General features: G+C 36.7%; 11 protein-coding genes and 1 non-coding gene across 12 annotated transcripts; 7 read left to right on the plus strand and 5 right to left on the minus strand.

Annotated features, from left to right (window-relative positions):
* Positions 1 to 554: 554 nt before the first annotated feature.
* HAT2 (Hat2p) lies at positions 555 to 1,730 on the plus strand (the record flags this gene model as incomplete). Its single annotated transcript, XM_003959725.1, has 1 exon — positions 555 to 1,730. One exon carries the CDS (start codon positions 555 to 557, stop codon positions 1,728 to 1,730), a length of 1,176 nt encoding a protein of 391 aa, XP_003959774.1.
* Positions 1,731 to 1,782: 52 nt separating this feature from the next.
* On the minus strand, positions 1,783 to 4,869 carry POL5 (DNA-directed DNA polymerase; the record flags this gene model as incomplete). The annotated part of the gene is made up of 1 exon (XM_003959726.1): positions 1,783 to 4,869. The coding sequence occupies one exon, from the start codon at positions 4,867 to 4,869 to the stop codon at positions 1,783 to 1,785; it is 3,087 nt and encodes a 1,028-aa protein (XP_003959775.1).
* A 1,067-nt stretch (positions 4,870 to 5,936) lies between these two features.
* KAFR0Ltrna5D lies at positions 5,937 to 6,008 on the plus strand. The gene has a single exon. It is a non-coding gene; the product is annotated as a tRNA-Asp (tRNA).
* A 254-nt stretch (positions 6,009 to 6,262) lies between these two features.
* Positions 6,263 to 7,885, minus strand: PCM1 (phosphoacetylglucosamine mutase PCM1; the record flags this gene model as incomplete). Its single annotated transcript, XM_003959727.1, has 1 exon — positions 6,263 to 7,885. The coding sequence occupies one exon, from the start codon at positions 7,883 to 7,885 to the stop codon at positions 6,263 to 6,265; it is 1,623 nt and encodes a 540-aa protein (XP_003959776.1).
* Positions 7,886 to 8,002: 117 nt separating this feature from the next.
* Positions 8,003 to 8,218, plus strand: SOM1 (Som1p; the record flags this gene model as incomplete). The annotated part of the gene is made up of 1 exon (XM_003959728.1): positions 8,003 to 8,218. The coding sequence occupies one exon, from the start codon at positions 8,003 to 8,005 to the stop codon at positions 8,216 to 8,218; it is 216 nt and encodes a 71-aa protein (XP_003959777.1).
* A 668-nt stretch (positions 8,219 to 8,886) lies between these two features.
* Positions 8,887 to 10,395, plus strand: PRB1 (proteinase B; the record flags this gene model as incomplete). The annotated part of the gene is made up of 1 exon (XM_003959729.1): positions 8,887 to 10,395. The coding sequence occupies one exon, from the start codon at positions 8,887 to 8,889 to the stop codon at positions 10,393 to 10,395; it is 1,509 nt and encodes a 502-aa protein (XP_003959778.1).
* Positions 10,396 to 10,640: 245 nt separating this feature from the next.
* On the plus strand, positions 10,641 to 13,532 carry CIN8 (kinesin motor protein CIN8; the record flags this gene model as incomplete). The annotated part of the gene is made up of 1 exon (XM_003959730.1): positions 10,641 to 13,532. One exon carries the CDS (start codon positions 10,641 to 10,643, stop codon positions 13,530 to 13,532), a length of 2,892 nt encoding a protein of 963 aa, XP_003959779.1.
* Positions 13,533 to 13,630: 98 nt separating this feature from the next.
* Positions 13,631 to 15,253, minus strand: NPR2 (nitrogen permease regulating protein NPR2; the record flags this gene model as incomplete). The annotated part of the gene is made up of 1 exon (XM_003959731.1): positions 13,631 to 15,253. The coding sequence occupies one exon, from the start codon at positions 15,251 to 15,253 to the stop codon at positions 13,631 to 13,633; it is 1,623 nt and encodes a 540-aa protein (XP_003959780.1).
* Positions 15,254 to 15,434: 181 nt separating this feature from the next.
* On the minus strand, positions 15,435 to 16,424 carry TSR3 (ribosome biogenesis protein TSR3; the record flags this gene model as incomplete). Its single annotated transcript, XM_003959732.1, has 1 exon — positions 15,435 to 16,424. One exon carries the CDS (start codon positions 16,422 to 16,424, stop codon positions 15,435 to 15,437), a length of 990 nt encoding a protein of 329 aa, XP_003959781.1.
* A 201-nt stretch (positions 16,425 to 16,625) lies between these two features.
* VRL1 (Vrl1p) lies at positions 16,626 to 19,454 on the plus strand (the record flags this gene model as incomplete). Its single annotated transcript, XM_003959733.1, has 1 exon — positions 16,626 to 19,454. The coding sequence occupies one exon, from the start codon at positions 16,626 to 16,628 to the stop codon at positions 19,452 to 19,454; it is 2,829 nt and encodes a 942-aa protein (XP_003959782.1).
* Positions 19,455 to 19,564: 110 nt separating this feature from the next.
* On the minus strand, positions 19,565 to 20,560 carry SGT2 (Sgt2p; the record flags this gene model as incomplete). The annotated part of the gene is made up of 1 exon (XM_003959734.1): positions 19,565 to 20,560. One exon carries the CDS (start codon positions 20,558 to 20,560, stop codon positions 19,565 to 19,567), a length of 996 nt encoding a protein of 331 aa, XP_003959783.1.
* Positions 20,561 to 21,573: 1,013 nt separating this feature from the next.
* RRN11 (Rrn11p) lies at positions 21,574 to 22,956 on the plus strand (the record flags this gene model as incomplete). The annotated part of the gene is made up of 1 exon (XM_003959735.1): positions 21,574 to 22,956. The coding sequence occupies one exon, from the start codon at positions 21,574 to 21,576 to the stop codon at positions 22,954 to 22,956; it is 1,383 nt and encodes a 460-aa protein (XP_003959784.1).
* Positions 22,957 to 23,099: the final 143 nt, after the last annotated feature.

Genomic DNA, 23,099 nt, shown 5'->3' on the forward strand with positions numbered 1-23,099 from the left:
GCAATCCGGAAATACCCATTCTTTCTTAGTTACGCGAAACACGAAACAGATGCATCGCGACTCGAAAGTTTCGTGTAGCAGCGTTAGCTAAAATTGGTGCAGCACGCCTGACGTGGATGGTTTAGGAGCTGCGTCTCGTCGTGAGAGCAGTGGACGACGGTGGGAGCTTGCAGGAGGTTCTTTGGGGGGGAGTCAGACACGATTTGTGGCAGAAGATTTCTCGATTGGGCGTTGTAATTGGTTTCTTTCGTGGGAAGCAGCGTAGCAGGAGCTGCCTTTGCTGCACTCACGGGGACTGAGGGTTCAGGTCTTCGAGCAGGTAAGGTGAGGGTCGAAATGATTGGTGATATGCGTTTGTGAATCAAACCTGAGGTTAGCGTTTGGTATCCGGGTAATGATATGCGTCCAAGTTCAAAGAGTTACAACAGAGTAAAGTAGTATTTTGAGAACAGGACGGAGTGATAGTACGATTGAAGACCGGTTGAAGAGGGCTGTTAGTGGTTTGGAAGATGGATGTTCTAGCAAGTATTGAAGCATTAGCTGAGCAGCATGCTATGGGCCCACAGGAAGAAGAGAGAGAGTTGTCAATTGACGAGGAATACAAGTTATGGAAGTCAAATGTGCCATTAATGTACGATTTTGTCAGTGAAACAAAACTGACTTGGCCTTCTTTGACTGTGGAATGGTTGCCCCACGATCCTCAGGCTCCATTGACTCAACAGGAGATGATTATAGGTACACACACTTCGGACCAAGAACCAAACTATGTGAAGATCGCCTCTATTGAGTTACCCAATGAAGTCATCGATCCACATAATGTGTCAGATGCACCTGTTAAATCAAATGTCAGGATTACAAAGAAGTTCAAACTTGAGAAGGAGATAACTAGGTCTAGGTATATGGTCCAGGATCCAAATATAATCTCTACTATAGACGGTAACGGGACAGTGTCGATTTTTGACAGAAATTCCAGTGATAGTCCTGTGAAGACGTATTCTTATCATAAAGATAATGGGTATGGTTTATCCTTCAACCCAATATCAAAAGGTCAGCTTTTGTCAGCTGCTGATGACGGTTATATTGCCATGTACGATATTAATGCCGAATCAGAAGATCCCGTGGAGACGTGGCAAAGTACTGATAATTGTATAATAAATGATATCAAATGGCATCATTTTGATGCTACTTTGTTTGGTACTGTTTCAGAAGAAAAAAATACTCTCTCCATATATGATCTTAGAACGAAAGATAAAGTCACTTCTATTGAAATGGAACAACCATTCAATTCTTTGGCATTCTCAAAACATTCCAAGAATTTATTCTCCGCTGCTGGTACTGATCAAAACGTATATTTGTACGATCTAAGAAATACAAGAAAGACATTGCATTCAATGTCAGGCCACGAGGGGCCAGTCACGAATTTAGAATTCCACGACTCCGTTGACGGTATCTTGGTATCAAGTTCGGAAGATAGACGTATTATTATCTGGGATTTAATGGAAATTGGGAGTGAACAAGTTAATGAAGATGCTCAGGATGCGACTCCAGAATTGATGATGATACACGCAGGTCACAGAAGTTCAGTCAATGATTTTTCTTTGAATAGTTCAATCCCTTGGTTAATTGCAAGTACGGAAGAGGAAAATATTATCCAAGTTTGGAAAAGTTCCAGTAGGTTGCCGAGAATTAGTAACTCAAAGCCTTTCATTAATTACGACTTAATTAATTGATTGTTTATATTATGTGTGTATATCATTTAAAAAAGGAAATTAGAATATCACATCATTTTGTACTCTTTTTGGAGGACAGCCAATTGTAGAAATCGATGAAGATATTAGAACCAAATTTGCTATCTTTCAAAACCCATTTCTTTGTTGTTTCTGAATAAATGTCAACTATCTTTCCGTAAGCTTCCTCTTTATCATTAGATACCAATAATAGTAACTTGCTTAGAAAGATCGATGTACTCGAACACAGAGAGTAAAAAGTAGGCTGATATTGACCAGGTTTTGAAGTAAGAAGGGTTTCATGAACTGAGGTCATGTGATCGAAAACTTGTTCTGCAGTAATCTCTTCCATATTCTTGGTCTTGAGCTTATAGACTTTTGTCTTTAACAATTTGGATATCTTGTCGGCTAGCGATTTATCCAAAGTTTGCTGAACACATTTCATCATCGGTTCAATAAAAAGAATGGCATATTTTGCTGGAAGTTCGGAATCTTCCGCGTGTTTAATGTAAATTGATAGCAAATCAAATACTCTGTGCTTGAAAGCAATAACACTTTCACGCGATTCTTTTACTTCGATTTTTCTCTGATTACCGGTTGAGACACTGGATAATGCTTCCTTCCTACGTTTGAAAATTTCTGCCAATTGATCATCTAGTTCCATCATTTTCTCATCGTCTAGGGATTCTTCATCAGAAGAAATATCAGAGCCATCACTTAAATCATCAAAGTTAACTTCACCATTTTCATTGATGATATCATCTGGAAGATTCAAAGCCTTTGCTAATGCACTAGTTGCTTCTTTGTCTATCTTAGCGATAGCTTCATTGCCACCTTCAGCACCTTCATCGTCCTCATCGCCTTCTTCATCATCCTCATCGTCACTGCTACTTTCATCATCACTTTCATTTTCCTCTTTGTATTCGTTTTCTTCTTCGTCATCTTCCTCATACTCATCAGCATTTTCAAATAGCTCAGCAAAGCCTTGCTTATTCTCTCTCGCTGGCAACACATCTAAGAGTAAATTCAATACATCTTCATCTATTTCTGAAACAAATTGTTCCCATACGAGTAAACTCAATTTTTTCAAAACTGCTTTTTTTTGAGCTAATAAGGATAATAAAATTTCTGTTATACCTACCATTGTTCTTTTTTCTTCAACATCCCTGCTAGCATTGTAGAACGTAATTAATTCCTCGATGGTGGCAACAGAATCAGCATCACCAGAGTATAATTGCAACAAGCACATTGATAATAATGATTCTAATCCCCGTTCTCCACTACTGGTAGTTTTTTCATTTTTTGAGGCTATTCCCTTTATTACCTTGATGGCATTGTCTCTAACAGTTTTCAAGTCGTCATCCATTTTATTTATTAAACTGTTTGGATTTTCATTCTCTCTGTCGATAATTTCTAAAAGTGTATAGTATTGCCATGAGTGTAGTTGTTTGTTGGTGGTGGTTGTTAATTCGCTCAATACTGAAAACAATCTCTCCTTGGCCAATTCATCTACTTGGTTATCACTTTCATCTTCCTTTTTAGCAATGTCAGTTTGAGCAAAGAAGGCTAAGCGTACCAGTGGAGCGATAGCATGTTTAATGATTAGTTCAGTTTCAGTACTACCAGTACAACTGTCAAAAATATCTTGTTTGTGACTCCGTACAATATGTAACAGAGAATCCAAGATGAATTGAGTTTTCTTGAAATCTTCAGACGTTCCTACTTTGATTTGCGATGTTAGCATATCAAATAATTGAAGAAGTGTGTGTAGTGTTAACCCCGTGATAGATATAAGTTTTGACACAGTTTTGGATTTTGTTAATTTATCGAAGTTGGTAGAACCATTAGTTGCAAATAAGATAGAGTGAATTACCGGAATAAGCTTGGTTGAAGGAGACTCCTCACAGGCCTTGACGATCGTATTCATTACTCTCGTGGATATTTTGTGTAATAAACGGCTAGCGTCGCTGGATTGGTTAATTAATGATCTCATGAAATTTTGACTGAAACAAGTTTCGCTATGAAGTGGATTTTGAACAATACTGATTGCTCTCTCGAAAATAGAGAATCCCAGGTATTTTCTTTCACTAGATGCCTTTTCATTGAAGAATGATTCATCTACAGTCATTTGCCAAAATTCAGGGAATCGGATGTAAGTATTAGTCTCTGGTCCTTTATTTTTCTTTCTTCTCTTACTCATATGTTTTTCATCTGAATTACTTTCGATAGTTGACACAGTTGGCAATAATATATCCCAAACGAAATGCAGTCTTGGTTGCCAGTTGGCAGACATCACCTCGACTTTTTTCTCTTCGCTTGCTAATGAAGATTCTCGCAACACTTGAGTTAATCGTGGTAGATTACCTCTTGCCAAAGGATCGTTTAGTTTCCATGACGAGTTTTTCAGCACTAGTAATTTTATTTTATCATTGAATTCCTTGCCTTTTTCAGGACCCTTGTGTAATAATAGGAGATAAATGGCTAAACCTTCATTCGTTAAGGTAAACTTGTGATCATCCAGTAATCCTAATACGATCTTGATAAATTCAAAATCAGCAAATGGTAATAGTTTTTCGACTGTCTGAAATAATGTAAATAAGCAAGGTTCTCTAATCCAATTTTTTCTGGATGCCAAATCAAGTAGCTCTACCATGAATCTTTCACAAAAATTAGAGGCTACCTTCTTGTTAGGTAGGAAAGTCTTGCTAAATAGAGGTTCGTTCAATAGGGCCTTTAAACCAAACATTTTCCCGAATAATAAACCACGCTCATCTTTCCCCTTCATTTTCTTATTGTTTTGTTTATTACCTGCGTCGATAGACAATGTTTCTGATAAAATAGTCAAATATTGATCAATATTAGATAGACTATCGAGTTCAACACCTTTACCGGCTAAATCAATCGCTAAATTGATGACTTCTGTGAGGCACAATGAAAACCCTAAACGGGCACCGGTCCTATCAGATGAAAGACCCTTTATCAACCTTCCTAAAACGTAGTTCCATTCTTCAGTGTGATCTGGCAATTTTAAGGCAGAAAGTTCCTGAATTATTGACACTGCCGCTTGTAATCGCTCCTCTCCCAGCTCAGAAGCTAGCTTATAGAATAAATCTCTGTTCACTTTACCAGACATACCTTCCATAATATGAGCAGAGTACTGTTAATCTAGTTGATATCACAACTCGAACTAATTATTACAGTTGCTTTAGTAGAGCTCATCTCGAAGATTGAAAAATTTTGTAAAAATAAAACTCAAGGTCGGGTAATGCGACGTGATGTCTTAAATGATGAGATGGATACTTTTGCTTCGAGCTGATAGTAATCAGATTTCATCTTTATATTGGCACATCTAGAGTGCAGATTGTATGATTTCAATAGTTGATGTAGTTTTCTGACAGTTCAAGGCTAAGCGTTGGGTTGTGTGCTTTTCGGAAAGGTTGGATTAACTTATAAGATATTACAGATGCCTATGATGGCTTCTAAGATTCTTCAAAGCTTAACAATATGGCTAAGGGTATATTTTAGTCCTTTAGTGCAGATGCTAGTTTACTTGTAGTATGTTTAGCATTATTCAACGTGGAGAACCAATCATTGTCGCATTCTCAAGAAAATTAGCATCTCATGCATTGCTATTGTACTTTGAGTAGCAAGTGTCCACAACCCCGGTATCTTCTATGACTACGTTTTACTAACACAAACTGAAACGTTTTGAAGTATGGGTCTCAGGGTCCAGCATAATCTCATTCCGATAAAACTGCCCATGCTTTGATAGGTTGTTTGGAACGTGCTATGCACGTTTTCTGAACAGCAGCGCCACAGACTACTTAAAACGGAACTCTCAGACTTGTACGTGGTAAACATTATGGACAATCTATGTTACGATAATGCCATTCTCTTTTAACTTATTGCCTGTGTTTTAAAATTAGACTGCTGAGGTTACAAAAATTGGTGATGAACAATAAAACACAAATATGTGGTCTTCCGGATCTTTGCATATACATATATTATGCTTGGATTGAATCAAATGTGTGTTTTGTAAATTGTATGGACAGTGAATACCCAATATGTTTGGCTGACAATTTCATTTGGAACATGTGGCATTAGGTTATTAAATTCTGGAAAAGCCAATTCACACTTTAATGGAGGTATCGAATAATTTCTATATGAAACAAGTTATAGTGGAGTTAATTTTCCAAGGATGACAAGAAATCCGCGATAGTTTAATGGTGAGAATGGGCGCTTGTCGCGTGCCAGATCGGGGTTCAATTCCCCGTCGCGGAGATTTTTTTTACATTTTTTTATTTCTATCATACTTTTGAAGTATTCAATTCCAATGATTCGAGGACCTTGAATTGTTCTATGGCTCAATTTTAATGTGGTAGCAACACATGTGTTAATAATCAATTCAAAAGAGCTTTGAGCTTTGGAAAATGATATAATATTTTGTAGTTTCCTCGTGAGAATTCAAAGTAATAGGAGTTAAGAAAGATTTATAGAGTGTAGCACATCTGTACATAAACTATATGTTAATATTTCTATGAGTTTTCTACTAATTGGGTAACTTCTTTTGATAAAGCTTCTACTTCAGCCTTAGTTTTTGCTTCAGCATAAATTCTGACAGCATCTTCAGTACCACTAGCTCTAACGAAAGATCTACCGGAATCGTATTTTGAGACAGCGGCGTCAATCTTTTCTTGAAGACCTGATGGAGAGGTCAGTTTACGCTCCATGTCGGTAGTCTTGAAGACAAATCTATTGAGGACGGTACATTTTGTTAATAAATTTGGTAAATCTTGATATTCAGTATCCCAATCGCTTGGAGACAATTGTAAGATCGACAGAGTGGCAATTACGGCTAATAAATCTGCCATTGAATCACCAACTGTTTGGTTGATTAATTTACTGAAGTAGAATAATGATAATCTAGCTTTGTGAATTTTTTCACTCGAAGAGCCATTGTCGATTGCCTTTTGTAAGACTTCATAGAATTTGTTAGAGAAAAGTACTGTACCATGACCGTTAGCTTCAAAATAGATGCCGATATCGAATTTGGATTCTGCGATATGATGAAGATGTTTGACACCAGTCTTTGTGCATTCGACGGGCACTTTTAAGGATTTAGTAATGTATTTGGTAGATGAACCATTTGCGTAAGCTGTTTGTACGACACCTAGATTGATATCGTTTAACAATTCGGATTCCCTTAGCATGGAAATTAGACATTTAGTTAAGATAGTGGAAATTTTGTCACCATCCAATAAATGGAATTTCTTATTGTTATCGACGTAATAGAAGACGATTCTGTCAGCATCACCATCGAATGAAGCGTACAAATCCGATGGATTTGGGTTGACTATACCATTTGGTAACTTCTGGTTAGTTTTTACGAAATCAGCGCCACAATCGACATTTAACATCTGTGGAACGTTATGTTTGTCGTTAATAATTGTTGTTAAAGTTGCTAATTGTGGTAAATATGGTAAAAATTTACTAAATTGTACGCTACCGACACCATTTGCCCCATCAACAATCAAATTATTGAAAGTGAGATTGAGATCTGGGTACAAAGAGAATAAATTATTCCAACTTGTGGAGAAGAATTTGTAATAATCGACTTCTGTGACAACATCATTTTGGAGCATTGTTAAATAATGTAATTGAGGAGTAGTGATTAAAGTATGGTTGATTACAATGGTATCAAACACCGGAGCGGCAGCTTGGAGACATTCCATTAAGTATGGAGAAGACTCACGAGAGTCATGGCCCACAATGAGACGAGGAGTTGTGGTTTCATCGATATTGAGCTTTGCAATGACCTGTGAGAGATGCATGACAAAAGCGGTGAAGTTACCATGCGAAGCGATATTGGCCAGATCTGTGGCAATTTGCTCCCATGATTCGATTAACATGGCACCACTTGGTTCTACGATCTTGACACCGTTATCCTGAGGAGGATTGTGGGAAGCCGTGATCATTACACCGATGTATTTGCCTTGTAAGACCAATGATCTTAGGATGGCGACGATACCTGTGGTGAACATGACCGTATCGAGAGTGGAAGCATTAGCACGAAAACCGGCAGTACCGTAGGTGTAAGAATGGTTTCTAGTGGTGCAATACTTGATGAAAGCAGGTTCCAATTGAGTGATGTCGAACATTTCTTTTCCTCTTTGTAGATTTATGTAATGGTATAAATTTTTCAAATTGAAATTTTCCAGGAGTTGATATATATATGAATATATATATATGGACACATGAAAGAATAGAGAGTGAAGATGGCGCCAATGATTCGAGTAATGGATGGCGATGCTGCTGAAAGGGAAGTGAAGGGTGCAGAAGGGTGTCAGTTATATTCGTTAGTGCAATATAATTGTGAGTACCGCGTTGGTGGGACGTTGGAGTGCTTCCCCTTCAAGAGAATGTTTCTTGAGTGTCTGGACAAGAGTGGGAAGCTGAAGAGAGTGGAGACCAGGAGTGGTTCATGTAAATAGTTGTAAATAGTGGGACTAGGTATAGAACCTTATATAATGAATATTCTGAAGCTGTATAAGAGAATGAATTTACGTTCTATGGATGTGAACCACGTGATGTAGAGGTACCAACTGCCAAACCAATCCTGATGGCCAATGCCACATGTAATGCCACTGGAAATGCCACAATGAGACGACCCCTCTCCGTGGAAGTTAAAACGGAACAAAGATCAGTTCAGCGGCTATCCCCTCCCCCCACTGGTGTGGAGAAAAGCACCACCCCACTGGGCCAAAATTGGCCACGCCAGTAACTTCACGGTGACTACCGCTCGTGGAAAATAAAACTGGTATTACCCTGAGAGAAACTGCGTGTGTTTACCCAGCCACTTGCGCGTATTGTTAGGCAATTTGGCGGCTCAGCGGCTAATAGGCGGTATTGGATTACACGGTCATAAACCCAGTCCCCGCACTATACAACCACTGTTACCCCAACATCCATTCACTTTAACAATAGGGGAAACCCCAACACACCTTTTTTTTTTCCTTATCTCAGCGATAGCGCGGTTAAATCGAGTTTTTCCCGTCCATTCTTTCCCCCCCTCTTCAAGAAAATCGTATATAAACCTCAGTGGAAATTCCTCTCACTTCTTCCCAATATAAGGTCTCCCATAAGATAGCATAAAACTATCATGCAGCTGTTGATCCATCTACTGTTGGTTTGTTCCACATTGGTCAACGCTTTAGTTATACCTTCTTTAAAAGACTCTATAGATAAATTTTCTGACGATATTCACGGTTTATTAGACTCCGCTAAATTCTCGTCGTTGGCACCAGTACACAATGCAGATGCAGAGAATATCATTCCTCATCGTTACATCATCGTCTTTAAAGATGGTGTATCAAAGGAACAAATCCAGTTCCATAAAGAATTAATTACAACTTTACATTTGCAACAATCTTCCGCCTTTTCGAATGATTTTACGGAATATTTACAAACGGATATAAATGTTCCTGAATCAATGAGACAATCTTTGGGTGGTATTGTGTCAGATTTTGACATATCATCCTTGCTTTCTGGTTACATTGCATATCTAAGTGATGAATTATTGCATTTCATCAGATTAAATCCATTAATCGCATTCATAGAACATGATACCATGGTACACACTACAGATTTCAACACTCAAAATAATGCTCCATGGGGGTTGGCTCGTATTTCCCATCGCGAATCCTTAAATCTAGCCAACTTTAACAAGTATCTATACGATGATGATGCCGGTAAAAACGTCGACGCTTACGTTATCGATACCGGTGTAGACGTCAATCATGTAGAATTCCACAGTAGGGCCCATTGGGGTAAGACTATCCCATTAAATGACCAAGACATCGACGGCAATGGTCATGGGACTCACGTGGCAGGTACCATTGGTTCCCAACATTATGGTGTTGCAAAATCCGTCAATATCATTGCAGTAAAAGTTCTTAGATCAAATGGTTCAGGTTCAATGTCTGATGTCGTTAAAGGTGTAGAATTCGCCGTTTCATCTCACCTTGAAAGAATGAAAAACGAAAAGAATTTGAAGGGTTCAGTGGCTAATATGTCCTTAGGTGGTGGTAAATCACCTGCTTTAGACTTGGCTGTAAATGCCGCTGTAAAAGCTGGTATCCATTTTGCTGTTGCCGCAGGTAACGAAAATCAAAACGCTTGTAATTCATCTCCAGCCTCTGCTGAACAAGCTGTCACAGTAGGTGCTTCTACCATTAGTGATGAAAGAGCTTACTTCTCAAACTGGGGTGAATGTGTAGATATCTTTGCTCCGGGTCTAAATATCCTTTCCACATACATTGGCGCAAACGATGATGTCACTGCTACTTTAAGTGGTACCTCCATGGCTTCTCCACACGTTGCAGGTTTATTGGCTTACTACCTATCCTTACAGCCAGAAAAGAGTTCAGAATTCAGTACAAGAGCAATCTCCACTTCTCAATTGAAAAAGAAGCTCATCGAATACGCTACTAAGGACGTCCTAGAAGACTTACCAGAGGGAACACCAAACGTTTTAATCTACAACGGTGGTGGACAAGATCTATCCGACTTCTGGAATCTACAGAATTCAAAGATTCCTGGTTCAAATTACATCGGTTACAACTACTTTTCCAAATTGAAAACACTCTTCGATGACCTCAACTTCTACTAAATCCACCTCTCTCACGTTTTATATTCAAAAAAAATAGTTATATATAGAAAACCCCATTTAATTTAAAAAAAGGTACCGTAACTTCTCCCATTAAATTTCATTTGAAACGCGTTAGTGACAGGTTTTCTCCGTGCGAAGTGATAATCCTTTATTTATTTTGCAAATAGCAGGAAAACAATCTATTAGAGATTTTGTAAACAAACATTAGAAGATCACTGCAAGGAAGACACTGCAAGGAAACCACCATGTCTGACCCCACTGTGAGTAGCGACAAACAACCGCAGGAAGAAGAACTCAATATAACAGTCGCTGTAAGATGTCGAGGAAGAAATCAGAGAGAAATTGACGCCAAAAGTTCAGTCGTAGTAACGGTTCCCGATATAATGGGGTCGAAAGAAGTAGCGATAAACACGTCCGAGGATATTGGATTCACCGCTCAGATGAACTCGAAGACTTATACGGTCGATAAAGTTTTTGGTCCCAGCGCTACACAGTCATTAATATTCGATGAGATCGCTGAACCGTTATTCAGTGATTTTATCAAAGGTTACAATTGTACTATGCTAGTTTACGGTATGACGTCGACGGGGAAGACTTATACAATGACTGGGGATGAGAAACTTTATAATGAAGAGTTGAGCGATTCTGCTGGGATTATACCAAGGATACTTTTCAAATTGTTCGAAACGTTGGAAAAATTGAATGAAGATCATATCGTTAAATGTTCGTTTGTCGAATTGTATAATGAAGAATTGAAAGATTTGTTACATGGTGACTGTAATAATGATAATGGGAATTTTAAGAAACTGAGGATTTTCGATTCATTAGGTAGAGACAGTAGATCAAATTCAAGAAATAATTCACCAAAGATGTCAAATAATAATACAACCTTTCTGAAGAAGAAATTAAGAAATGAAGCTCTTTTAAGATCAAGAAATATTGCGTCATCAAAGCGTTCCAGTATGCAGACGATACGAAATACTACAACAACAAAGGCGTCGGCAACAACGACGACGACGACAATGTTTTCGTCCGGTAATAATGACAGTGCAAATAAATTTTCTCCTGCAGATAACGACAAATCAACTATTCAATCCGATCAAACAGCTGGTATATATATTCAAAATTTACAAGAATTCCACATAACAACGGCCAAGGAAGGTATAAAATTGCTTCAAAAAGGGTTGAAATACAGGCAAGTTGCAAGTACTAAGATGAACGATTTCTCTAGTAGATCCCATACGATTTTTACTATCACACTTTTCAAAGAAGTTAAAGGTGAAATATTTAGATTATCCAAAATGAATCTGGTCGATTTAGCTGGTTCTGAAAATATTAACAGATCAGGTGCCTTAAACCAACGTGCGAAAGAAGCCGGCTCTATAAATCAGAGTTTATTGACATTAGGTAGAGTCATAAATTCTCTAGCAGATAAAAACGTTCATGTACCCTTTAGAGAGTCGAAGTTGACAAGATTGTTACAGGATTCTCTCGGCGGGAATACAAAAACTGCTCTCATAGCAACAATATCTCCAGCAAAGGTCACTTTGGAAGAAACTTGCAGTACTTTAGAATATGCTTCAAAAGCGAAAAATATTAAGAATAAACCACAATTGGGCTCATTTATAATGAAAGATATTCTTTTGAAAAATATCACCACAGAATTAACAAAAATAAAATCAGATTTATTATCCACAAAGAGTAAAGATGGTATCTACATGGATCAACAACATTATAAAGAATTGACTACAGATTTACAAAATTATAAGACAGAAATTCAAGAATGTAAAAGAACCATTGAATCACTAACGTCACAAAATGCTTTACTCTTAAAGGATAAAAGGACAATAAATGAAAATAATGAACTACAAAGAATCAAAATACAGACAATGAATGAGTCAATGAAAAAGTTATATGCAAAGATTGAAAGACAACAATCTATTGAAAATGAATTAGATGGTAAGATTCAAATATTTACGAAGACCAACTCGAAACTTACAAAAATTATTGATGAAATGAAAAATCGTGAAGCTTTAGTAAACTCGAAATTTAAAACTCTCCTGGATCATTCGCTATCCTATGTTTCCAAAAAATTGAATTATCAGATTGAAAATTTTAAAGACCAAGGTATTAACCAAAATTTCACTGTAGATGAAAATTTACAATTAATTAAAAGTGAAATGACAAATCTTTTGTCAACGGCAAGAGACAATTTCGAAAAATTTTATCAAGAGTGTATAACCAAATTTTTAAGCGATACCCCATTATTGTTCGATGAAATCAATGATAATGTACTTAATTTGAAGGCTTTAACAAGTAATTATTACAGCCAGATCGCGGAAAATCTATCTGATTTGAGCGAAGAGTATAACAATTTCAAACAGTTTATAACAGATGAATTTTACAATCAAGAAAAGGGTCATCAACATGAATTGTTAAACAAGTACATCAATAACACCCAAACTGTCATAGAAAGTTCTTCAAATGATGTGATGTCCACAATTCAAAATTTGCTCAATGAACACCTGAGAGCAAATAAGGAGTTAATCATCAATTCTTTAAGTAATGTAACTACTGAACTTATGTCTAATGAATTGGATAGATTGAAACCGAAATTATCTAAATGGGAAGAGTCTGCTGAATTGATTAATAGATCAGACGCCTTGAACAATGAATTCAATGATAATGTAGAATCATCAATGACCACAATGACCGATAAAATTAAACAAACAAACGATTCAATAAACAATAACATCAAGAAAATAAATGAACACTTCAAGACAAATGACATAGCGCATTCTAATAACTTGATGATTGATGATAATAATATTATAAAAAATAATTTCAAATCCATTGAAGAAAAGAACTCGAGACTTCATGAATTTGTTAAAGAAGGTTATCTAGTTACCAATGAGTCAATGAAAAAATTGAATGAGTTAGATACTTCGATACGGACAGTTTTAAAAGATATTGATTATGAAAAGGATATTAAAGAAACTAATTCACCATTGAAGCCATCGCATAAACATGATTACAACCACACGATACCATTAGATAATGACAAAAAAAGAAGTTTCCTCAATAACGCGAATGATAATGAAATGCAAAATCAGTCAAAGATACCCAGGTTAGAATGAGCTGATATAAAAAGAATATTAATAATAATCCTATATACTACATAACGTATAAATGTAATATTAAAAACAAAATTAATCTATTTTTAAGAAAGAGAACTTCATGAGTTTATTGTCATATATTCACCAATCTCACTTATTATTGATTCCACTTCATTTTTTGACTTGCCCAACTTGGAGCAAATTCTATCAAATGATTCATGTCTTTCTAAAGCATTAAACAATATATTTTTTTCACTTTCACCTAGGTTACGGCTATTACCTATTTTACTTTCCAGTTTTTTATCTCTATCAAACGTTACTTTTGATAATTTATTATAAATCGAGTTCAAAATTCTATCACCGACATCAAATTTGATATCCGACGTTGATAAGACAATCTTATCATTCTGTCTATCAGATAATAATGGAGATTTAAACGTCTTATGCTCCATTATTGGATATTGATGAACTCGATATATTATCTTGTTTATAACACCAAATTTTATAAACTTTCTCACGTCAATGTGGTTTTCCTTAATAGTAGAAAAGTTTTGTTTATACCATGCTTCAACGGTGCAACCATAATTTAACGATCTGTAAAGATCAAACAGAGTGCATTTGGAAGGTAAAACCTGGCCTTGGCGTGGGTTGTCTTGCTGACCTTCACTTGAAGAGAGTGTGCTCGTCGACTGATGATGATGTGCAGTCTCAGAGACACGGGCATATGCACTTTTATGTGAGAAATACGACGAGAAAGAAGATCTACTTGATGAGAGTGCTTTTTGTGTCATATCTGAATTGTTGATCTCGTCATCTTGCTCACTTGCTAATGGTAAATCATTTATCTTTGATCCTGGTGGTAAAACGACATACGACTGACAATTAAATGCAATCATCGGATCTCTCAGGAAATTGTTGATAAGGCTACTTGGAGCATATATATTTGAAAATTGGAATATGTCAGTTATTATAACGCAGTTGTAGTATATCAAATGTTTAATGCACTCTATTACAAGATTTGGATCACTATCACTTAGATGAGAAATGTTTGTAATGCTATTGACACCATCAATGAAAGGTAATATACTTAGCATAGTTGGATCCCAATTTAAATCGACGATCTTGTCCAGGTTAACAATTGAAAGTGGGACATCTTCAATTGATATTTGAACAGAAGTTGGCGGCTTCAATACAGGGAATATCTTAATGTTAATTTCGTTACCTTCATCTATGGGTATCAAACATTCAGAATAGTTATTCAAATCCTGATATAATCTCATCAATAAATCTTGAATGGAAAATTTTGTATCGACAAAATCCACATCCTCACCATCTTTAAAAAAAGCAGACGTTCGCTGAGACTTTGATAGTATTTGACTTTGTTCCTCTAAAGTTTTGAACATTTTTCCCAGCCTTTCGATGGCAGGCTCGTAAGGTAAAGTTTGGCAATCATAGGAGAATATAAATACAAAATTGAAACTAAAAAAATTCCTAGCGTAGGACGATGAGCTCACATTGACAGGGTATGAAACCAGTCTGTAATTCTTGTACTCCAAAGTGAGCAGCCTATGACATAGCTGGGGTTTAGGAATAACAAAATTTTTGATTGAATCAAAGTTGATGTTGTAAGCCTGTAAATTTTCAGGAGGAAACTGATAGCAGACTTTTGAACCCTCTGTAGGATGGAATATGGAGAAAAATATAGTATGGATGGGCTCAAACCCTTCGAATTGCGTATTCATACCTCGCTTTCTTACCTAATTCTTGTTTGTTTTCGAAGGCCTTTAAAGTTCTTCAATTTTTAAATCATTTTGACTGTATAAAATTTATCAACACTTTTTACATCCGCTACACAGATATTTATGTTACAGACGTCTATATAGAGGGCTATCACTCGAAGAGTGGCATATGGAGGGTAGCAGCTCATATATTCAGCCCATCTAGTTTCTTTTGTAGCGACTCAGATTCTTCAATTACGTTTCCCAGCGAGTCATATTTCACATCTTCTTCTTCATCTTCTTCTTCTTCTCCTGAGCTCTCCTCTGAACTTTCTTCTATTATGTTGCCGAGATTATCGTACCTCACTTCTCTTGGTTCATTTTCAATAATATTACCTAAGTTATCATATGTTACCTCCTCATCTTCGCTGTCTTCATCCTCATTATCTTCATCGCTTTCGTCTATTCTGTTAACGTTACCACTCATCCAGATGTCTACATTCTGAGCGTTGTTAGAAGCCTTCCTCTCCTGCACTTCCTTCTCGATTTGATCCATCCATGCATCTTGTGCAGCTTCAATTTCATCAGAGTCTGTACACTGTTGATAGATTTCAAGTAATTCTCTATTCAATTTCAAAAAATTGACACCCCAGCTGAAATGTGACAGTAACTCCTCAGCCAAATCCATGAACCCAACAATAGCCAAGCAAGCAGCAATAGCCTCCACACAGTTTAATTTCCATGGTCTACCGTAATTAACTTGATTAGCAGCAACAAGATACGGTAAAAGTCTGTCTAGTTTTGGTGTACTGAATTTTGAGAATGGGATTTCGTCTATACGGGCCCAAGAACATTCTACAACAGCACAACCAAACTCTGTCACCAATTCACGATCTTCCGGTGATACAAATTTCTTACCATTTGGTGAAACAGTAATACCTTGGAATTTTTGATTTATCTTCAACGATCTGATTAAGTTTAATCGTTCCAGTTTCTTACCAGAACAACGCTTGGGATCACAGTGATCAAAATCCCACATTGCTAACTTTACAGGGAAACTCGTCTCTCTGGATACATGCTGTTTAAACTCCATTTTCTTATTATTATGTCTCGAATGGTGACCATTGGAATTAGTCCTTATCGCACCGTTTCCGCCTGTTTTTCCAAGCTTATTCTTTCCTTTACCCTTTGCCATACTTTATCAACCTCTTAAAGTACACTACCGATTCCTCTAAACCTTGCTTCAAGTGTTACTCAACTTTATATAAACTGGCTTGTTCGAAAATTTTTGACCTCATCGCTTGAATTTCCCAATATAAAATTTGAAAAATGTCACTTACTAAGGAAAACATAATCATGGGATTCGCATGCTGCAGTTGATGGTACAAAGACGAGCATGAGCCAGTATGAGAGTGAAATTGCTAGATATGGTCCATTCCAGTCGATAGCAGCGGTCTTTGAGAGGTTGGACAGCGAGAAAGTAACGACTAAGGAGAGTTTTATTGTGCTGATATCCCTCGAAAGCATGGGTTACAATATCTTCATTAAAGAGAATGATAGCACGTACCGTTCGGTTGATGGCAAGTTGCAAGAAGTAAGAGTGAGGCATAATTTGGTGAAATGGAAGAATCAGACGTTTCAAATCAATGAGAGTGATCTTCTGTTGCTCGAAGATAAGCGCCAATGCCTTGTGCTGTGGATAAATGATGTGAAAGCCGCAGACGCGATTGACACTGACGGTGGAAAACCCTCCCTAGTGGGTGGGCTCTTCCATAGGCATCAGTCACAGGATTTTTCCGCAGATATGAGTGGCTTGATCAATGACTGGATACGGTTCGTCAGTGATCCTCAGAAATCTATTACAGACGTGGTCTTCGGAATCAATAACGTCATTAAATCCTTGCCAGATGAAAATTCAGTGAAAATATTTGAAGCTCGGCTTTATTCCTCTATATGGAATAAATTAGTACATCAGACTTCGGAACCCCAGAATATTGACAAATTCTATGGTTGCTACATATCCTTTCATGAATTAAACATTAATGACTATTATTCTCTACCATTTAACAAATTTTCATTGAGAGATGTGGTCTTTATCGAGAATGTGGTCGATCTTGCATGTAAGGAGTTTGTTAAACTTCGAGAATCCCTGTCTTTTGACGAAAAGATTGATATATTACTCAGTACTTTCAATATACTCACTTCAAAATTGCCGCAATTGGAGATCGACGCAGACAACCTTCTGAATTTTATGCTCATTATTATTAACAGAGTCAAATTAAACAATTTGAATGAACATTTCCATTATTTACAAAATTTCAATTTCAAACAAAACAAAGATTTTGGTATATTGAATTATGCAATCTCTACATTGGGAGCTGTTTTATACTATATTGATAATAACCTGGACAAATTTAAAAGATACACTGATGCTATCCAAGATTCAAAGATCAGTGAAGAAAAATTGAAATATCGTAATGAAAATGGTGAATCATATCTTTGCCATTGCATTATAACAAAAGATAATGACACTCTACGTGAATTACTCTTTTCCAGTGAGTATATAAAAAATTTTCCAATGGAAGACATATTAGATGACCAAACAATAGATGGATCTACACTACTTATGGTCGCTGTAAAATGTCTAAACACTACTGCGGCTTCGATTCTTATTAATATCATCATAAATAATGGTACTCCTGATGAGATACGAACCTATGTTAATAGTGTAGATGAAAACAACAGAAACGTGGGACATTTTATCACTAACCAATATTACTTGCTGTGCAAAATAGGACCATATTTGAATTGGAACTGTAAAGATAAACGGACGGGTCAAACGCCTCTTTTCAACATTTTCAGATCCTACGATCAATCAATAAAATCATACAAGAAAATGAGTCGTCGCTCTTTTCGATTCGCTATGGATAGTGGTGATTTCCAATTGAAAAAGCACATAGATAATAGTAATAACACTCTCTTACACATTTTGAAAACAAACATTCAAATGATTTTGCCTCATGCAAGTTTATTTATAAACAGCCCAAATTCCTTAGGGATGACTCCATTGATGGTTTTTTGCAAATACAGGAGACTTTATAATATTCAAATACTTCTATCCTCAAAATTTAAGGATCGAGTTAGTATTTTCGAAACTCAGCAGGTACATAATGCATGGTCTAATTGCTTTAGTTTAACCAATGATGATCAGATACTTAACCTCCTAGGCAAATTTGCTATAAAAAATTACTCGATTTTTGGAAATTGTTTTACTCATTCACTAAAGCAATTTTTACATAAATCAAAGCATGGTAATAAGAATCAATATTCAGTTAAAATAACTTTGAAATTCGAAAAAAAATATAAGACAATACGGTTCAATATCAAGACGATAAAGGCATTGATTAATATGGTTTTGACTTCCAATAGCCACGTAAGCAGTTTTTTGCCGCTTTATAAGGTTTTTAATGAATTAAATGGGATTGCCAGCATGATTTCTACAAAATCCAAAATTCTTTTCATTAATAACCTGAATGTTATACTAGATACAATACTTTTTCTTGAATTGGTACCGAGAGAAGGATTTATTCTTGAAGCAAGATTAAAGGATTATTTAAGAAATCAGCGTAAAATCAAAACGGTGGCAACTAAGAGTAAGAAGTTACAAATTGAAGATATTAATATGATATCAAATTTTTTAAAATTCAATTTAAATGAATTGAATGCATTTAAGAACGGTGTCAAGAAAATATTACGACAAATGAATTCAATTAATTTAAAATTATTTGATCAAAGGATTTCATATATGGATTTACTTCATTGTCCTGACGTCGTAGTCCATTTAAACAATCCCCTATGGAATCTCAATTATAATATTTTAATATCAAATTTCCAAATTTTGGAAAATTCCATTGATAACACATTGCATTTTTTGAAGGTTTTCCAAAATGAAAAGATCAGGAAATGGTGGAAATTAAATAATGAGTTGATTAATCTGACAAAGCTGGCATCAAATAGCGATGATGATTTACTACGATCCTTTTTCAATAGGAAGGAAAAATTGTCTATTGAAATAGATGATAAAATCAGGTCGATTAATGAATTAAACTGTGATATTTTTGTCAGCCATGAGTTACTTGCAGTGGAAATCAACAATTTTATGAAATTTAAGCCACTATTTATTACGAGGACTTTGGTAGTTTGGGCGCATAGAAATTGTTTGTAAAGAGACGTAGAAACATTCTCCACTGTATATTATTTATTTACTATACAAATTATATGATATTCAAATTTATTATTTTTTTTTTATAGAAGCAAGAAAAGGAGGCATTCTGTTTATTGTTGTTGATTGTTACCACCGAAGAAGTTCTTTGCCATATCTTTGATATTTGGGTCATTCATTAATTGACTGAAATCTGGAGTATTACCGTTTTGGAAGTTTTCGGCCATTTGTCTAATGGATGGATTTTGCATCATAGACTGGATCTTAGACATAGCATTTGGATCAGACATCATTTGTTGGGCAGCTTGCATTAATTGAGGGTTGTTTAATAAACCGTTCAAACCACCACCTAACATGGAAGACATGTCTGGGAAGCCACCAGCAGCGGCGTTAGCAGCACTTTCAGTAACTGATTCTTCCTTTGGAGTAGATTCTTTCTTTTCCAAGTTTAATGATTGTTCAACTCTTTTCTTTGCGGTTTCATAATCTCTCTTCATAATTTCAGTGGCCTTGTCACCTTCCAAATCAAGAACCTTCTTGTAAGCCTCTAAGGCCTCTTCTGGTTTGTTTAGAGCGTATTTAGCAAAACCCAGTCTAGAGTAACCCTTAGAATAGTTTGGATCGACTCTAATAGCAGATTCAGCGTCTTCAGTGGCTTTTTCGAAATCCTTTAGAGAAGAGTAGGCTGCAGCTCTGTTTGCATAATAGATGGCATTATTTGGTGAGATGGAAATGGCTTCAGAGTATTTAGCAATGGCTAAGTCGAAGTCTTTCATTGCCATGGCCTTGTTACCTTCTAATTTCAATTTTTCAGCTTTAACTTTAGTTTCTTCATCATTTTCCAATTCATCCTTTGGTACATTAACTGTGACATTTTCCTTAGCAGAGTTTTCCATGGCGACTTCTAACAGTTCCGGTAAACTTAAGTTATAGAATTTTGACTTGATCAAACCAGAAGTGGAATCTCTTTCAAATTCGAATGAATCTGTAATACAATCAATAGCAACGTTTAAGGAGTCTTTAACGTCTTCAGAAACATCATTTTTTTCAGTGACTTTCACTAAGTAGTCGACAATCAAGGTGGAGATCTCTTTATTAGATAGTGGCATGGCGAAGTTGCGTTGGGTGGGTTGTAGCTTTCACGGTGGCAAGTTGGTTAAGATCCATTGAAATATCAAGTTTTTTTTCAGTGCTGTACAAAGCAAGCGATGGAAAACAAAATTTCTAGAATATTCTGAGTTAAGATGGTCAGTGATGATGGTGGTGCATGCGGGTTTCAGAGGCCAGATGGAGGTTTATACGGTTGCTGAGCGTGAAGCTAGCATGCAATTTACTATAGAGGGTTGTTTCTTGGAATTGTTCAAGTCCGGTAGAGCGTATAGCACGCTGGCCCATGTGGGATCGTTGATGTTCCTGGACCATGCATCCACGCCGTGATACCATCCTGTATACCCCGAGGTCTCTAGGTGTATCCACCCTCACGTTGCTGTAGCAATTCATCCTTGTAATAATGCATCTCCTTTCTAAGATAACAAGTGGCACGCAAGTGGGTCGCAACGCCGTAATTCAAAGTATATAAATATGTCTCGTTGTGACACACTCAACGTCACTTGATACTGTTAAGTAGACACTCAGCACGACGTCAATATGGCTGTCCCATTGGATTGGAGACATATCGTCAGCCCCGCACACAGACCCACGGTCCAAAATTACAATTCGAACAGTACCACCAGCACGCCAAGAAACCACACTCTCGATCACAGTCTCTTCCACGAACGACACATTGCTCTCCTCACCAAGAAGAACAAACAGTCGTAGCACCTAATCTCATATATATATATATATACCGTATATACACCGTGTATAGACCAAATTTGACGCAAAAAATTCGACACATACTCTTCAGACTACTTTAATGTCCCCCACAGCAGCTAATAACCCCCATCTGGGCCACCTTGCAGCGCCAATGTTGCCATCTCATCTTGCTCGAAACGTGTTTATCAGAAACAAGAAAAGAGAAAAATTTCAGCTCATCGCAAAAATCCAAAAGAGGTAAAATCATCAAAAACAAAGAGATCATCAATACATTTTAAGCAGTTCAAGAAGTATCAGAGCCAGTAGGATGTTCGAGATACCGGTGAACGTGAACAGTAAGACGCTGTCGAACGAACGGAAGCTGCGGTATCGGTACATCAATCAGTTCACGAGGCGATTCGAGAGGAAAGATGACCGTAATGGAATGATTACACCGGAGACGTCGGAAGATGAGTTGCAACAACGAAAGAAGAGAGACTGGCTGCATGTGATTGGAGAGTATGGCAGTGACGATGACGAGAGATCAGGAGGACAGCAGGATGATGAAGAAGAAGAAGAAGAGGTCATTGATGAGGATTACAATTTGAATAATGAAGAGAGAAAATTTTTTAAGAAGATTGATAAACCACAGGAAACGTATGAACATTGGCCCAGCCATCGTAAGAAAACCAGAATCCAGAGAGATATATTGACGTACCATCGTTACAATAAAGTTAGCAGGTATGTGGAACGGAAAATGGCGAACTCTTTGGTACATGTGAGTTCTAAAAACAGATACCATTTCAAATGTAAAATTGATGGAATGGAAATAGTGGAGCCATTGCATAAGGGAGCGACTAATTTCCAATTGAAACAAATTGAAACATTGACGAATTTACTTTATTTAAACGTCAACAGAGGAAATTGGGAAATTGCATACAAAATATTTGCCATGCTGATAAGAATCCCAAAAGTAGATATTAGATCCGTTTGGAACGTGGGAAATCGTATTCTTTATGAAAAAGATAAATTGAGATCTCTAGAGTTTTTGGAATGGATGAGTAGTGTCTATTCCACCAGAGTAACTTTCATTCAAGGGATAAATTACAGGTTCGATCCCGTTTTCAGATCTGGTTCCAAGAATCATACCCCCAAGTATACATTACAATGGTTATGGAACTCGTTACTAGAATATACGGAACAGTTATTCGAAAATGACGATGAAAATATCGATAAGCTTATTGATAAAATAGCAGAAATGGTTTTAATTCCACCATTCATGGATGATCCAGAAATTTGGTTCATTTATTCAATGTGTCATATGGTCAAAGCAGACTTCCTTTCAAGTAAATTTGACACGCATTCTGTGGGTTCTATGAGAGACATTTCAATGAATCAAGTTATACAGCATATCAATGACGTCAAGAGATACTTGAACGTGTGTAAGGAAAAGAGCCAAGGACAGTATGAAAGCAATGAAATGATAATTACAAAGCAATTGAAAGCATTTGAAGTCAGACTGTACAAAGAACCGGTCTTCCCGTTGGAACCTGAGAATGATCTTGATGGTGATAATGAAGAAGAAGTCGATGAAAGCAATGTCTTCGAAGATAGTGCCAACTACTTTGAATTCGATGACACACAAGAGCAATTAAACGACCTGGACACACAGCAGTATTTCCACGACACAGACGACTCCAGTAGTTCGTGAACGACAATTTTATACAGCATATAAGAACATTTTGCATATATACTACTAATAATAGTATCCCGAAAACAGCTCTCGGAAGCAAAGGGTACGCACATGCCAAGCCAAGATAAATCAGTACCAACACATCACCGTTCTCAGTGGCC

Source organism: Kazachstania africana, chromosome 12 (genome assembly GCF_000304475.1).
Source record: "Kazachstania africana CBS 2517 chromosome 12, complete genome".
Classification (NCBI taxonomy): Eukaryota; Fungi; Ascomycota; class Saccharomycetes; order Saccharomycetales; family Saccharomycetaceae; genus Kazachstania; species Kazachstania africana.